The 18861-nt window shown below is 27.8% G+C and overlaps 1 protein-coding gene across 1 annotated transcript in view; it reads left to right on the top strand.

Annotated features, from left to right (window-relative positions):
- LOC111640808 (misshapen-like kinase 1) overlaps positions 1-18861 on the top strand; it is a 93568-nt gene that overhangs the window by 9700 nt on the left and 65007 nt on the right. Inside the window, exons 2-3 of the mRNA XM_023386875.1 lie at positions 11301-11366; positions 12803-12859. Of these exons, the coding sequence (XP_023242643.1) occupies positions 11301-11366; positions 12803-12859 (123 nt within the window). The remainder of the gene's footprint in view (positions 1-11300; positions 11367-12802; positions 12860-18861) is intronic.

The raw sequence follows: 18861 nt of genomic DNA, 5'->3' as shown, positions 1-18861 counted from the left end.
AATGAATGAATAAATAAATGAACAATAGTATGGAAGGAGTGAGTAATCAAGAGTTGCGTGGCGCTCAAACAAAAGATGAATCGACGAGATTTGAAAATTGTGTAACTCCGGGTTCGCGTAAGTTGAGGTATTACTGTATATACAAAAATAAGCATTTCAAAGCCTGATGTTATTAATCAAAGCTGAACAATTGTAATGAATCTGGTTATTTTTACGCTACTATTAATATTTAAATTCTAAATAATTTGGTATTAGAAGTAGATATTAGGTGCCATCTCAGAATATTCTGAATTATTTAATATAAATATTATTTATAATTATTAAATTTAATTATTAATAGTAGTGGAAAAATAACCTAATTCATTAGAGATCATCTGGTTTTGATATATACAAAAATTTACATTACTGCATTCTAATTTGTTATATTGTTTCTCTTGAATTTTTCACTTCAATTTACTGTAAACTAGATCTGTTTTATAATAGTTGATGATATTTAACTTTGTGTCTTCTAACTTTGAGAAAGAAAATTAAAATTGGCATTATTCAGATTCAAAATGAATTTGTAGTGAATTTTTGAGAGAGATGAATCATTTATGTATTTGTCAATATATTATAGTTGATTAGCAGCTTCACTACATAACTAATAGTTAGCATGTAAGGATGACAAACATTATTACAAAATATATTTCTATAATTGGGCTGCAATTTGAAAAAATTGTAGACCTATAAATTTCCACTGTCATCCATCCATCTGTCTTTCCTTAATCTTGAGAATGGGTTAGGTAGATAAAATTTGAGACCAGATGTGAAAACCTTAGGGGCAGGAGGCCCCAATTAACTATATACAGGGTGGTGCAAAAGTAGGTATACAGTTGTTGTTATGGGAAAAAAACATACAGGGAGAAAATAGGAAGAAAAAACATTTATTTTTATGTACAAATTAAATCACAAATAAGGAATATGAACTAATAAAAGATAATGAAGATAATAATAATGAACACCAAACATTTGTATTTCTCAGATCCTCAACTGTATACCTACTTTTGCATCTCCCCTGTATAGGCAAACTGGAAGTCTCATTATTTCAATTCAGAACTTCCCCTGAAAGCAGTTAATAGATAACTGGCACAACTGTATTGTTAAAGGAAAAGTATGATGTACAGGGGCAAGCCACTACTAATTTGAGGAGGAGAGCATATATTTTAAATTAAATAAAAATATAATTAAAAACTGCAACTCGGCAATGTGATGATGCTACAATAAATAATTATTATATTTATATAATAATTATATTTAAATAAATAATGTTGTCATATTTAAAAACTTATCTGCCATAATATAAATTAAAAATAATATATTTCTTATAAGCTTAACAAAAACAAATTGTTACAAGTTTATTAATTCAAACACACTTTTATGTACAGTTGCTTTAAGAAGTACAATTTCTATTTGATGAAATATTTTCAAGGAGTCAGTCTCTTCATATTCAGAATCAAATATTTTAAGAGAATTGTTATTATATTCAGTCTTAGAACATGTTAATTATAAATCATGTATTATCATAAACTTGAAAACTGTAAATTTGCTAGTGCACTACACTATAAAATTCCAGCATAAAAACTCAATCGCAAGCATTTTCAACCTTATTTAAAGGCCATCTTCAGGCTATGTAGATTTGACTGAGCAGTTTGATAATTTGAATCTATGTAGCCTGAAGATGGCCTTTAAGTAAGGTTGAAAATGTTTGTTTGAAAGTTTTTATGATGGAATTATATGGTACAGTGTGCTAGTGTGAATTAATTCTAAAGCTATCATTATTGATTTCAATTATTTTCTTTTTTTTGTGTAAATATGGACACCTTGAAGATAACCTGTGGTTTTAAAATTTATCAAATATAGTGTGAATTAGTGACATTTGATTTTTCATTTATGCTAATAAGTATAAAAATATATTAAGAAAGCTTAAATTTAGCATAAATTGCTTTTCCATATAGAGAATTTTCAAAAATTTGTTTTTAATTAAATACACATTATTCATTGGGAGATGATTATAGATATCAACCAATGTGATCAGTTTTTAACATCAAAATTAATTTATACCTAAATTTATCTATTTTTAGAAGTTTTGGCAATAATAGAAATCAAAGGAAATATTTCTCTGAAGACTGAATTTGCATTTTTAGTAGGGGAGAAAATGTCAAAAGAAACTCATTTTTTTATTATTTTATTTAAAAAACTTTTTGTAAACTTGAAATTCTTTAATTTTTGAAATATTAAAAAAAAAAAAAATGAAATTCTCATTGAAGTATGTTTAACTTTTATTTATGGAGACTTGATATATGCTTATGTTTCCAAGAACATGGCTCCAATATAAAAATAACATGTACTGTTAAACATATTGTAATTGAAAAAGATCAGTTTTGATACATGTTAAAAATACATTTTCTCTTGAGAAAAATACATTTTTAAATTAAGCCTTGAGTTTAAAATTTTTTTTAAATGATAATTTTTTAACATATATGCATTATTGTTCTATCTGAAGTCTATGTATTATCCTTTATTATTACTTTCCCAGCTGTTATATACAGGGTGGGCCAACGAAAACGAAACAGCAGAGTTATCGTGTTCGACCAAGCAAATCGCTCGGACAGGGCGATTTTATTCCCAAGGGATGGACATCTTCTGCAATAAAGTTTTTGCGATTCTGGCTACAACAGATGACAAAAATTTGTATAAACTCATTCATTTTTTTATTAACTAAACAAACATTTATTTCGGAAAAAAAGTAACACAAACTGTTAAGAAACATAAAAAAACCTTTTAAGCTGGACCACATATGCAAGGAAAAAATAGATCTTAAAATTAAGGCTGATAATGTGTTATCTGTTTTTAGATGTTCTTTTTTGTAGTGTTCACATTAAGCTTGACCACTTAATGATTCTATCGGAATTTAAGATTATTATTTGTTTATTATGAATTTTCTACATTTATCGTTATGGTTTACACAATTGCTGAAAGGATAGAAATAGTAACTCTTCATTTCAGAAATTGCGAGTATGCTTATCTTACTGCAAATTTATTTAATCAACGCTATCCAAACAAATATTGTAATGCAAAATACGTTCTGGATTTGATTGAAAAGTTTTAGTTAACGGGTTCTATGGCTAACAAACCCCGGACATAAACGTCCAGTAAGAAATGAATCGACAGAGATGTGGTGCTCAATTCAAACATTTATTGAATACTTGATAACTTTTATGTTTCTTACTTTATTTGAAATAAATGTTTGTTTAGTTAATAAAAAATGAATGAGTTTTTAAAATTTTTTGTTGTCTATTGTATTCAGAATCGCAAAAACTTTATTGCTGAAGATGTCTCCCTTGAGAATAAAATCGACCTGTCCGAACGATTTGCTTGGACGAACACGATTACTCTGCCGTTTCGTTTTCGTTGGCCCACCCTGTATAACAAAGATACGGTGATTGGTCAAAAAATGACTCTCCAAGATTTTTATATTTTTGGGCTTAGAACACCTTGAAATGATGAAAAATGCAAAAAAATTGAGGGTTTTTTTTCTGTATGTATGGATTGTATGTCTGGGAGTGGGTGCCACGATTTTGTTCATTCTTTCAAGATTAATAACTCCAGTGATTTTTGTCAAAAATTTCTGAAATTTTTCAGGGAGGCTTGCTTATCAGGGATTGTTGCTGTTCTCTACATACTCTAAAATTTCAGTAAACCAATTGGTTTAGTGGAATTTTAGAGTGGTTTTAGATGATTATGAATACTTGGTGTGGTCTTTGTCATAGATGGTACCTATTGTAAAATATTTGTGTAAATATTACTGAGGAGCAATTGGCAGAAATGCTAGATCTGAAATGCATATAAATAAAAACATCTTGAAATTAAAATTGTTTGAATAATTCTTGAACTTCAGTAAAAAGTCAGGTTAGGAAGACATAACAATTTGTTTGTTAGTTCAAAAAAAAAACCCATTTTACATAAGGTTAGATAAGTAACTAGTTATTATTTCTTTTGCACATACTCATATGATGATCATTGTTAATAAAATATTTAAGTATTATGAAAATTTTGATTTTTTTTAAAACAAATTATACTAGAAATGGCAACTGGGTTTTTTCCCCTCCTCTTTACTATGTGGGCACTAAGAAGGCCTTTTTAAGCAAATCCATTGAGTTCGGTCATGGCCACCCTGGTGGTGAGGGATGGGGCCTGATGTATCCAAATGGACCACCAGTTAAAAAATTCCTGGAGTTTTTTGACCTGTCCAGGGTTCCCTTGGAGTGGTAAGCTGCCATTTTAGCAGCTTGACCATCCAGCTGTTGCTTTCTATGAATCAGTAATAAGAAAATAATTTAAAAATAGGTCTACATTTTATATATTTTATCTATTTATTAATTGAAAGAGAGTTTCAGATTGTTTAACTTAGTTTGAGTAAATGGCTGGAGCTAAAAATATGGTTGATATCAAATTAAAGCTCTTGTCCTGTTGATGATGCCTACAATATATTGTACATTTTACTTATTTCATTTTCTGTTAAAGTTTTTTAAATAGATACATATCTATCCACTGTAGTTTATGGTTAATTTTGCACTATTTTCTTAAGTTTTCAGAAATCCTCAAATAGTAGATCTGCATCTATTTTAGGGCATTTATTTGAATAAAACTAGTATTTCAGATGTTAATTTGTTATAATATATAAACAATATAAATTAAGGCACAATATTAATTGTATCTTAATTTTGTATTTTGTTAGTTTACAAATAACGATCTGAAAAATTTTAAATTTATTTTATTGGACATTTTAATTTCATTGATATAGCAGGATCAGATAATATTTTTGATGCTATTTTTAACAAACAAACAACAAAGTAATTATTAAGAATGATGATAATATATTACTACATTAATATGCTGCGTGTATTGGTTAAATTGAACAGACAATGTAATAAGTCCATCTTACATCTCCTAATATTATATATTCCTTCCATTGTTGGCGACTACTACAAAAGTATAAACAAATCTGGATTATAAAAGATCATTGGGGATAAAGTTTGATAAAACTTTTATATTGGTTTGGGCTTTTGTTATAATAGCTTAGCATCAGATATAAAATGTAATGATTATTTGGATTATATTCTCTAGATACTCTGTGAGAAGTTAATAATTATGCATAGGGAGATATGTACTTAAAGTGCAATACAAATGTGTTTTTCAAAATCAAAAATATTCATCATCACTTACATTCAATTAAATGATAGTGCAGTTTTATACAGGGTGTCCAAAACATTATTATGCAGTGAAAAATTTGTAATGACAGTAAAGTTGTATGCAATGCCTATGGATGGCATTGCATACAAGAACATAAGTTGTATGTCATGCATTTTTACCTAGTGGTATTTGGCATTACTGTTTGCTCATAGACATTCTGGTTCTTTGTCAAATGTATAACCTCCTGTGGAATCTGGCCTGCTAGGCCTCCAGACCTCTCTCTCTCAGATTTTGGAGCCTTCAGGAATATTTCTGGCATTTGCTGCAGGAAAAATTGCAATATTGTACGTAAAACAAAGCTTTCCACTGCACAGTAACTTTTCAGACACCCTTTATTTTTGATAACTTCAACAGATAAGAGATTTATCCTAGATGAAATGAATAGTTACTGTTTATTGTTGAAATATTTACTTAATGTTATTTCAGAAATTTGTGTACTTTTTGCTAAGATATATTGTTTTTTTAATAAATAATTGTTTAACGGTATTTATATAATGTCATTGAAAAAAAATAGTGTAATGACTATTTGATTCTGCCTCTTTAAATAGGAAAATAAATTTTTGTTCTAAAAGTCATATTCATATTAATAACAACTAATAGTTTTTGAAGAAATTAATAATATATAAAATTAATACATGAAATTATAATTATATTACATTTGACAAAAAACTCAAATAGTATTTGAAAACAGATGATTATTTATTCTTTCAGAAACAGTTTTTCATCAGACTCAAATACAAAACAGGACTCAACCCATTCAGATCTATTAAAAAAAAAAAAAGATAAATGCAAGATGTTAATGTATAAAGTTTTAAGCTTTGTTCATATCTAGAAAATTTGAAATAATCAAACAATGCTGTGAAAAGGAAGAAATTGTAAGGTTATTGAGTTATTGTCGAATAACCACTTTAAAAAGATTGACAGTAGATAGCATATAATTTTGGAGAAGAGAGAATGGAGAAGAATGATATGATAGTCATCTCAGCATTCTTCTCCACTCTCTCTTCTCCAAAATTATTGCTATAAAGATTATTTATTGAAGAGAATTTATTTAAATTAATAAATTATATTAAGATTTATTTAAATTGAAATATATCTTTGGATATTAAGAACTAGAATAGTAATTCTGGTTAAATTTATTTTTCCTTCTTTTTTAATATCTATTCTTTATATAAAGAATTGTGTGATTTAATTTTATTATTTTTATATTTTATAATTTGATTGCATCAATTTAATTTAGGCAACTTCTTAATAAATAATAATAATTCTTGAAATTTTTTTTTTTTTTAAAATAAACATTGAACTTTTATAATAAGTTGTAATTTATTTGTTTTTGTAGTTTACTTGCAATATATTTATTTTGATTTAATGATTTAAAAATGTAGAGTTAAGGTAGTTTAGATGCATAATGGACCTTTTATGTTTAAGTACATTGGACTTTTCCTCTTTTGTATAATGTAGGATGATTTAAGAAGTACAGCATCTGTTTATCATATTACATGGATGCATTTTTGATTCAATGAATAGACTCTTTCTCTTTTTCCTGTTTAGCTTTGATCTATTATACTTGCAAATGATAACCAACAATTATCTTGGAGATTAAAGAATTTACAGGGTCAATTTTTGAATAAATCTGTTAAGAGAATATTCATAATTACTTCTGATAATTAATTTATTGGACTTCGAACTCAAATTTGAGTTTTTAATAAACATTTGGCTTTATTTCCATCTCCTTTTAGTTGATACATGCCACTTGCATGTTTCGGGCAAAAGCCTCTCAACAGTCAACTAAATGGTACAATATTTAAAATATTACACTAAATATCTAATGAAACTGAATTAAAACAAGGTATAGTTTTTACCATATCCATATTCAATCCGTTATTCATACAAGGTCTTTACCTAATCGACACATACAACTTATCTCACAATAAGTGAAGTAATTCCCTTTACATTAAAATCTGTTACATATAATCTTTTGCTTATTTCAGAATATCCAACTATTACAATAACTAGGAAGTATAGACTTAATTATATGTACATTTCTGAAATGAGCGATTTTTTACATTGTTTTTTGACTGTATCTGCATCACTTACTGTGTTGCAGTTTTATACTAATTTGCATATTACAGAGATATTATGAATAGTAACAACAATATAACTTTTACAGACAATTACAATCGACATGAATATATATTGCATGTTTTATAATATTTTCAATCAGTTTTCATTTATTTTTACACTTAAATTTTCATTGATACAGTTTTTGGCTGTTAAAATTGAAACACTTTCCTTAAATTTTCTATTATACATATTCTTTTCTTTGTATAAAATTTCAACATTATTTTTATCTATATTACAGCCGTTTAATAAACAATGGTCATGAAAAACGGAGTTTAGTCTATGATATCTGAGATCTTCAATGTGTTCTTTTAATCGTATACTTAATTTGCATTTAGTTTCTCCTATATAGAAGTTCACTGTATTACAGGTACATGGTATCTTATACACTATGTTCTTTGTTTCTTGTTCTTTATTGTCTGCTTTTTTATTAGGTTTTACAAGTTATAGGAATGCTTGAAGACAATAATAATTAATTTATTCTTAGTCTTCAAGTATTCCTAAGAAAAATAGAACAAGAAAAATTCAAGTTTAATAGACATTAGAAAATTTTTTTACATAAAATTGTAAAAATCAAATGTACTGTACATTATCTGCAATTTCATTATCATGAGTGATTAAACAAAAAGGTTACTTTCAAGGAGTAAACATGCAATTCATGTGCTATTCATGTTTGTTACTGTCTTAATACATGTTAATAGAAACATTTAAATCTTCAGAAGTTATTTACTATAGTTCCAAAAGATAACATTCAAATCCTCTTTTATGTTAAAGTATTCTTCGGTTTTTATTTGATTATCTTGGATTACAATAAAGATAAAGACTTTCTTAATACAGTGGGTGATCGGTTAACGAACAAATCAGATAATGAACACTTTCACGAAAGATTTTTATGTTTGGACAACAAGCCTGTGATCGGATAATGAACACTCACAGAACAAATATGAGAAGAAGCAATGTAAAATAATGGATACTGATTGGTCTTCCCTTGTCTTCAGACAACTCAAAATTTTTTGGAGCATGGAAGACGTTAAGTTTTGCATCAGTTTTTATTTTCAAAAGGTGAGAGTATAATAGCAAAGGTAGAGAGTGGGCAGATATCTGTTGTTGCTGGGCAGTATGGCTTAAACAGGTCTACAGTAGGTTGCAGTTTAATCTTATCTAAGAAAGATACTGTATTATCAAGAAGATTCAAGCAGCTTAAGGAGTAACAAAAATCACATCTGAGAAATAAAGAACATTGAAGAGCTCATAATGGAAACTGATCTGACAACAGAAAAATGCCAAGAACTCTTGAATGAAGAACACCAAGAAACTCGGTGAGATATCTTCTGAAAAAGAGGATTAATGCCAATATCTGTTATTAAATCACCAAACGATCGCCTAAGTATCGGGCTATAATATGGCTAATTAAATGATTGGTATAAAGTAATTTGACATTAGAGGTAGACATTAGGATTAATTTGTGGATATCTGCTATTAAGCATCTTTTGAAGAAGTGGGAGGATGTCAGAATGACAGTCTTAGAATGGCATCCAAACCAGGTTGAGGTTAATATGCTTACGGATCTCTACAATTACAATGCTATTAATTACTTCTGAAAAATCTTGAAGAAGAGAGAAAAGCAATCGACATTAGACAGATTCTTTAACCCCTCACAAATGGAAAAAACATGACTAATAAAAATGCAAGACTGTGTATATATGTATATTTATTATTACATATAAATAAATGTAGTAATAAAGTATATATATATGTATATATTTATTTATTTATTTTTTTTTTTTGGGATCTCCAGAATGAATTAATCAAATTCCCATAAAAGCCTATGATAAATCGATAATCGGTTAACAAACAATGTCTTGGAATGGATTATGTTCATTAACTGATCACCCACTGTATTCTCAACATTTTGTAAACTTTAAAGGATTTGTTGAAAATATCTTTCTACAGTAATGTTAGAACACATTTGTTTAGAACATTGTAAATGTTACTTTGTTACAAGACAGCATTTTCAATCATTTTAAATTTATGTGAAAAAATAAAAAAATTTTCAAATCATGAATACATGTATTTATTTAAGTAAGCTTTTAAACTGACTTTGTAGATAAACATTAACATTAAGGCTTAAGCATGTTTGATAGACTAAGAAAAGCAGAATTCCCCTAGAATAAGAAATCAGGAGTCTTTCAAATTCTGCTTTTCTGCTCCTGATGTTTGCATCAGAACTGCTTTTTCACCTGCCTGATTGACTAGTGTCACTTGGCATAGCAAAGAAGACAGGAGTTTTGTCAACATTGCCTATTGCCCTTAAGTCCTAGCTGTGTGTCTTTCTTAAGCTGAGGACTTGTTTCTGAAGTGTTTACAAGCAGTTTCTCTTTGTAGGTGTCAGGTAGCTGCTGTGTCATTGAATTTTGACACTGAGTCACAAACTCATGTCATGCCAAAAAAAGTCTTGCCCAGCTGTAACTTCCCTTAAATTCACTTTCAGGAGTTTTCATATTTTGAGCAATTCTTTTGGCTTTGAACTGAATCATTTCAGTAGATACAGAAAATTCCTTTGCCAAATTTCATGGACATATCATATCTCAACAGATTTGCTTTCGGGTCAGGATATTTTGTAGTCTTTCTGCAAAATGATTGCTGATTTTGTGATAAAACATCACAAAATCAGCAATCATTTTGCAGTTTTCTCAAGAGCGTGCTTTGCTTGAATCATCACCATGCATTTTTTTTATCTACAACAAACTTCCTTCCTGCTGCTCGATTTCCATTTTCTTGCGCATAATGCACCACTTGCAATTTAAACTTTGCTTTGTAACTCACTCTCACTCGACCCATGTTTAACAGTTACTGTGCAAGCACTCAACAATGAGCATTAATCATCACTTTATTCCTGTTTGAAATTTGCAGTGTTGTTATATTTCTGTATACAGTACCTATGTCTCTATTCTTGTCCCTCAACAGAATTCTAAGATTTTTATTGTTTTCCAAATATATTGTTTCATAAACAGGGTGTGGCTTTTATACGCATGTGGTCTACACATGTATAAATACAGTATTATTAAGTGCAATTAACAAAAAATTTTTAATAGTTGCTATGTCAGCACAGTGGGACCCTGTTCATCTGGATTATAAAATATAATATCTGTCTCAGAAAGATAGACATACAGAAAACCTATAGAAGCAAAAAAAGCAAACTCTTAAGTGCATTCTTGCTGAGTGTAATGCTACAGTTTGCAAGAATAGACTTATTTTCTCTGAATTCACATATGATGATCATTGTTATGCATTTTATGGGTGTGTTCTTTGAGTTTACTTGTTGAATCTTTTTTTAAGATTTTCAGTTATAAAAAATTGCTACCTCCCTGTTGAATAAAAATTCTGTACTTCTCACTACAGTCAATTATTAAGTTTATCGTTTGTAACCTTACGAGTTATTATTCACTTGACAACCCATCTGTTGTTTTGCTGAGTTTTCATTACCTTCAATCTTTTGTGAAGTAAAGTATATACCATGAAAATGATGTCTAAAATTGTTATGATGGAGAAGAAATTAGAAATATAAAATGTGTAAACTGTATTATTTGTTATTAGTGAATTTTTTTTGCTTATCCAGATTGGGCCTGGTCCCATTTGAGCTGGATAAACAGGTTTTGCTATATTTATTTTTATGTCATGACTTTTTGTTTATTAAAAGAAAAAAAAATTCAATGAAAAATCATACTACATATTTACATATAATGTGATGACTCATGATCTTTATTTTGGCAATATTTTGATATAAATATTCTTCATTTAAATATGTAATGCATTTTATTTAATTTATAATTTTTATATCTGTTCATAAAGTGTGTTTTTTTGATTCAATAATTATTTTATCAAAGGATCCTGCTGGGATTTTTGAACTAATCGAAGTTGTTGGAAATGGTACTTATGGACAAGTATACAAGGTTTGTTATTTATTTACTAGATTAACATTATAATAATATGACTAAAAGTAATTTTGAATTACCATATTTGCTGGCATATAAGATGCACCTCATTTTCCGAAGGAATTTTTAAAAAAAGTTTAATACCTTTCTAATCTTTATTTTAATTTTAAATACCTTTAAAATTAAAATAAAGTACTGTAATTTTTGTACTTACTATACATTTTTTAAATAAAACATATACCGTGTATATTTTCTGGCAAATATAGTATTTAAAGTTATAATTGTTACTTTTTATTTTACTTTCCTGGATGTTATGTATATATAACACAGAAGAGTATTGGAATTGTCAGATTTGAACCTCTGTTTTTTTTTGCAAATCTCCATGTTTTGAGATTCCCAAACCCAAAACAGTAAGAAAAACAAGAAAAAATTCTGTGGACGTGTGTGTGTGTGTTGATGTCTATTTTGTTTAATCTCTGTATGGGATAAAGATTAAGAAACAAAATTTGGCAAGGTAACTTGTATATAAGGAGTATTGATGCTGTTAAATTTTTGTGGTTATAGTTTAGGGAGTGAAAGATAGAGGGATGGTCTCATCTTGTATCTTGAGTGGGATCAGAGTTAATAAGAATTTTAATTATTGTTGACATTCTTTATCAGTCTACTGTACTACTAAATCTATCCTACTAAATGGACCAAAAATGTTTGTGTTTATTAAATCATATGCTGGAGTAAGTACCAAGGTTTTATTTTGAGATAAAAGTTATTTTTTTTTAATAAAATCTCATAACAGCCAGGAAAGTTATGCAACTCATCATTGGATTTTTTTATTATTGTTTGTATAAAATTTATATGATAAATATATTTAATTATGTTAGGTTATCTGAATTGTGTATAATTTTGATTAGAATTTTGGTAATATATGAACTTGGAGTGAATTTGTTACTACAGATAAATATGCTGTCATCAAGTGTAATGATTTAATAACTAAAACATGAATGCTATTTTATATTTAATTGATTTGTGTGAATGTGCTTGCAGATGCAAATGTCAAATTATGTCTAAAAGAAAGTGTGTCAAGTATGTTGGCTATGATAAGATTATGCATGTATGAGTATCAATGTGATCAACAATGAGATCATGCAATTACATGATCATGTAACTGCATGATCTCATTCTTTTTTCATTTTCTCTCTTAATTGAAATAATTAATGGAAATTTTACTCTACTACTAGTTAATATTTATCTTAATTCTGATGAATTCATTGTTTACAATAATTTTTTTACTAGTTATTTAATCTTTAGTTATTAATTATTAATCTTCCTAGTTGAACTTTCTAACTCTACTTTTCTAATTTAGTGTTTTTTTTTTGTTTTTTTTTTTTATTTTATAAAATACATTTATTTATTTTAAAATAAATTAATAAATATTTGAATATTTATGATCTTTGTAGGGATGTCATACAAAAACTGGCCAGTTAGCAGCTATTAAAATAATGGATGTTACAGAGGTAATTTTAAATTAATAATTGTATAAATTGTTATAGGATTAGTGTTGTTATTAAAAATAATTTGAAAGGTAACTTCTTATTTTTTATTTTGAAAATACTAAGATTTCTTTGGGGGGCTGAAAATTATGTTTACTGTTTTTGAACCACTTTTGATCTTCTCCCTTCTGTTGTGTAAAGGATGTACTTTTGACAAACTCACTCTCCTTTAATTACTTATGTCAGAAGAATATTTGTTTTTTTCCATATTTTTATATATGTTCTATAATGGACTTCACAATTATATTTTCTATAATTGTGAAGTCCTATAAAAATTTGTAAACATCAATATAATAGACAGTCACAATTGTAATGCAGATGATTGAAACATGTTCTTAAATTCACCTTATTCAAACTGGTATAGTGCTACTGCAAAAGTGTGTGCAATTGATCTATTATGCTGATATTGTGGGATGTGATCAAAAAACATAACACTAATAATAACAATAAAAAAGAAAACAGAGGTAGAAATATTTACAGATATAACTATACAATTATACATTAAATATTAATATAAAAAATTTTGCATAATTTTTTAAACAGAGTTGTATTAATATTAATCTTGGTTTATTTCTGGATTAAATGCATTCCAATATTTTATAGATCTATCAATTAGATCAACTGTCACCCAGTTCCTCAGAATTATTCTATTTTCAGGATATCCAGTGCAATGTTTCAGTTTTTTACTGTGTGTAAGGTTTAAATGAATAATCATTTTTGTCTAATTTGTGTCAAAATTTTGTAAAAATGTGTCCAAAAAACCTTTTGTTATTAAGTTTTTATTTCATCAAAAAATTTAACACAAGTACTGTACTTTCAACAGTGCATTACCATCTCCTTCAGGCAAATGAAGAGAAAAAAATTAAACTATATAACATGCTATTTCCCATCTTTTTCATTTTGTGAAGAAACTTATATCAGGATTCCTTGTCTAAACTCTAGCTCAATGAATTTCCTATTGTTGCATTTTGCTATTGTCCTTTTACTAATTTTCAGTCTTGCATTGATTATGGATTATCTGTTTTGTCTATGGTAGTGCCTTTCCTTTTGGATAAGATTGCTAGAGCTCTTGATAAAATTTATCTATCTTTTAATAAATTATGTAACTTACCATATACTCAAAATCCTAGCACTGCTAGGATAAGTTAGGTTTTCCTTTGTTTTTTTGAGTCTATCAAATATTTTTATCACTTACTTTATTTTAAATTTTTTAACAGCTTTATTTATTCAATTGGCTCTTTTTATGAATACTGTCAAAAATCTACATCTTTCATCTTGTGTGTTCACTCCTTTTTTTGTCTGAGTGTATAAAAGTCATTTATCTAATATAATTCTTGAGATTTAAATAATTTTGATTTTAATTTATTATTTTTTAATTTTACTAGTTTTAAATTAAAATGTAATACTTAAATATAATGTACGTATATTTAAGTATTACATTATAAATATAAATGCACATATATTTATATTTTCTTATTTACGTTCTATTTTGTTGTTCTATTTTTATGTTAACTGAGGAAGATCGTTAAAAAACAGTTGAAAACGTTTTTATTTTATTAATATTTATTTGCTGGATTTTTAAAGGTGTGTTTTATTCTTATTAAAATGTAAAAATGCATTGTATAATTTTTGATTTTATGCAATGTATTGTCTTTGTTTTTTATGTATATTTGTTAATTGTTGATGGAAGAATATCAACTGTCCTTTGGGACTTTTCCTTTTATTTGTAAAAGTAAATAAATAAATAAATGTTCTGCAAACATTTTCTAAGTAATAGTTTATTCACATATTAGTAAGTAAGCTTATAAGAACAATTTCTTTGCCAGTTATACCACTAAAAAAGTCCACACAAACAATGCTTGATCTCTCCTGCTCCATTGTGTAAAATAATGTACTTTTCATGACTCCCACTGCTTAAACTATATACATAATTAATGGATGGCCCTGAGGTAGAATTGTTATAAAATTCTCTAAATAAATAAACAAGGTATATGTCAATAAATATTCTTTGATACATGACATAGAAAGTATGTATTTAGAAACATCAAAAATTGACAGTTTAGTTACATTTTCATGTGTATAACAGTATATCTTGTAATTATTAATTACTTTTTTTAGTGTTAAAAGTTAATACTTTATTGAGTTTTTTGTATTGTCTTGAGCCACACATTCAAACAGTAATATCTAGTAATCAGATTGATATGAATTACATATTGTATTACATACTAAAATTATTTCAACTTAAAATTTGTACAGTTTGTAATACAAGTAATACTGTAATGTAGATCATCAAATTCATTTAATTAAAAAAAATTTTGTTTAAAAATAATTTTTAATTCTAGAAGATTTGAGAGAATTTTAATAATAACTATTAAAATATTTAAAAAAGAAAAGGGGTGAAAAAATATATAAATATATTTCTTTTTAACAAAATGTTTCCATAACAACAAAAATTTTAAGTGATAGATTTTTCCTTGCTTCATTTGCTGGACTTGGAAAATTTTATCCTCCCTGTTACATTTGTTTTTTATATCTTTAGTAATTATTTTTAGATATTGATAAGTGATTTGTGAATTTTAAAACATTTCAAAATTATAAGAATCTTATAATTAAAGTGCATATGGTAATTATGGATGCATTCTAAATCAGGATAATTTAAAATTTGAATCATTTTGTTAGCAAATAAATATATGAAAATGCATTGAGAAGAACAATATAATAACTTTGGTTCATGTGAAATGGATGCAGTTTCATGTTATGATACTAAAAGTTGTGGATCACCTTGGGCTGTTATGAAAAAAGGAAGAGAAAATGTCTATCTTTAATTGTTAAGTTCTGTAATTATAAATTATAACATAAAAAATATATAAGTAATAAATGCTAGTTAGCATTTTCAATAAGATTAATCTTATCTTTAACATGCTGACTACCAACTACAAGTTAACTCGTAGGTGATGGGTTTTTTAGGACACTGCCTATGAGTTATTGTGTGAAACAGTGTCAGATACAAACGTAATCATAGAAAATAAATGTTAATAATGGATAGTGGACGTCCGGATTAAGAATTAAAAATATTTGCAGCCTCACAGAACAGAACATTTATTTTGAGAAAAATGGAAAAATTCACACAATAAAATATATGGTAAAATGTACAAAATCAAAATTGCATTGGAAGAATGATTTTAGCAATAATAGATTGGCAATCAAAATGCTAAGCAACCAAACCAAATAAATTGAAAATTCAAACATGGCTGTTTCAGAAAATTTTGCATAGCATGGGACTAACTCAAAAATTAAAAATATTTGAATAAATAATAAGTATTATACCCTTTATTAATGTGTGCCTGATGAGTAGTTGGATGGTCTAATAAACCATATTTGCTATCATAAATGTTTCAGCATTCAAACAAATTTAAATTGTTTTTGTGTCAGTAGAGCTTAAGCCTGCTGTTTTCCATGGATCTGCCACTGACAGTATTCTTAATATTTTAAATAACAGAAATGCTAAAGATAAAATGTAAAAATAAATAAAAATTTTAAATGTTAAAATTATTCATCTTGGAATTCATTTAGGGCACTAGTTCCAAATTATTTTTGTTTGCAAGCCACTTTGAACATAAATTTTGTACTCTCAATCCTCTTAGGTGGATTTATATGATTTTTAAAAATTTATATTTAATATTAAGTAAGTAAGAATAATTTAAATGATTTTCTTTGAGAAATTTGTACTGGCATTTATTATGATTTTGAGAATTCACATCCAATAATACAAACAAATACCAATTTGTTTCAATAAATTTTTTCTTTAAGAATTAAACCAATATTGTAAAAAAGAATTTATTTCACAAATTTTGCTATACACAAATGAAAAGATTGCTCATTAAGTTGTTAAAGATGAATTGATTATTCATTGTTAATGAAATAGTTCTCCCTAATTCCCTAAAATATATCCTTAAACTTGTTAATTGAGCTAATCTTAAAAACTAGCAAAAATTTCATTTGATTAGTACTTTTGATCCTCTGTCTTCAGATTTGAGATTTGGTAGTGACTAGTACTTTTGATCCCAATAAGATCAAAAGTACTAGTCAAATAAGTTTTTGAAAATTTACAAGTTTTTATCACTTGGAATTATTTTTAACATAATATAAAATTAAACAAACTTTAAGTTTAATTATGCTTCTGGACTTGCTTCTCTGAACACAGCAATATTACAAAATTTTTAGCACAAATTCTCTGGGATCCATAAATTACCAAATGGGAATCACTAATATAAAGCAGTTTAAAATTGTGGGAAGATTAGATTAGGTCTATTGCATGGATTCAATATTGAAATGCTAGCAGGAATCTGTTGAAATTGACAGTTTTTTATTCAATTAAAATATGATCAATAAGCTCATTTAAAATGTAGCATACTATACAAAACTCAACAGTATAGCAAGTGTTTTCCAAGTCCCACTGTAGGAGATTTGCATCTACCTGTTCTCCAGTACCACAAGGCTTCTCCCACTGCCCTGTTTCTCTATGGCTTCTTTCAGTTTTTCATTCAAATCCCATGGTGTCAGTTTTGTATTCTTAATTAAGGTAAGCAAACTTCAACTGGTGGTGCTTCACGTTAATGGTGACGGCACTGGCTGTCTGTTTCATGGCAATCACTTTGGCTCTTATAAAAGTCTTAACCTACCAACAGTCAGATGTTCAAGTTTACTCTTCTTTTTTGTTGGTAGATTTGTCAAATTAAAGCTGGTCGGCCTTAAGAGTGCTAAATTGTGACCCTGGGCCTCAGATACAAAATTGAAAGAAGCCATCAAGAGACAGGATTAGTGAGAGTAGCCTCGTGGTAGCAGAGAACAGTTAGACACAAATCACCTGCAGACAGACCTGGAAAACGCTTGCCATACTGATAATTTTTGTTTTTATAATTTTAAATGCACTCATTGATTGTTTTTTAATTTAATAAAACTGTCAATTTCAACAAAAGTTCCTGCACATTAGAATTAATACTAACAAAATTGAATTTCTAAAGATTACTAAAATGGCATTGTACATATGATGCTAGAAATGGAAATCTCAGCACTGAGGAGGAGTTATATTAGGTGTACAAAAAGTACACAGAATATTTATCTACATGATTTATTATATTGATATAAGTTTCTAAAGGATAAGTTCAAAATGTACATGCAGCACCACATGAAAGTTTAACAGTGTCCATCTCGGTAATTGTGGTAGTCACCACCATGTTGAATGCAGGCATCTACATTCATATGCATTCAATCTTAGAGATATTGCTTATCCTACAAGATGGCATTGTATGCCTCCTGCACTTGTAGGGTCAGATTACCAATGGTTGGTGCTAGTTGTGGATGAGCCTGGATCCATCATCCAATCATGTCCCACTTATTCTCTATTGGTGAAAGATCTGGTGATCTTGGCATCCAGGGTAACACATTGATATCTTGAAGAGCATGTTAGGCTACAGCTGCAAATTGAGAATGAGCATTATCCTGTTGAAACAGGCCCCCTCAATTCTGTTTATGAATGCAGAAAAATGGATTCATTTCTAATGTAAACATTTGCTGTCATTGTGTTCAGGATAGGGAATTCGATCCCGGTCCTTATTTCTAATCCCGGGATTTCGGGATTATACTTATTCGATCCCGGGATTATTTCGGTATTGAGGGTTAATAAAAAATAAGAAAATCTTACAGAAATCAAAAATCAAAATTTAGACAAAAATCAACGTATTTTACGATATACACCTAGTTAATTTAATCACTCTAACTAATCAGACTTAGAGTCAGACAACCAGACTTAAAATCACTGTTTCATGTTAAATTTATTCTTTTTTAAACATCACTGACATCTCTTTAAACTCACATAAATTGAAAAAACCTTTATGTAACAAACTATGCAAATAAACGTTGAAAATTAACAAAAATCTCTCTTAACATCGACTAAATAGACTACT

This window comes from Centruroides sculpturatus, unplaced genomic scaffold, assembly GCF_000671375.1.
Source record: "Centruroides sculpturatus isolate CEXI.00-Female unplaced genomic scaffold, Cexi_2.0 scaffold163, whole genome shotgun sequence".
NCBI lineage: Eukaryota > Metazoa > Arthropoda > Arachnida > Scorpiones > Buthidae > Centruroides > Centruroides sculpturatus.
The sequence above is the reverse complement of the archived record's forward strand: the minus strand, read 5'-3'. Positions and strand labels throughout refer to the sequence as shown.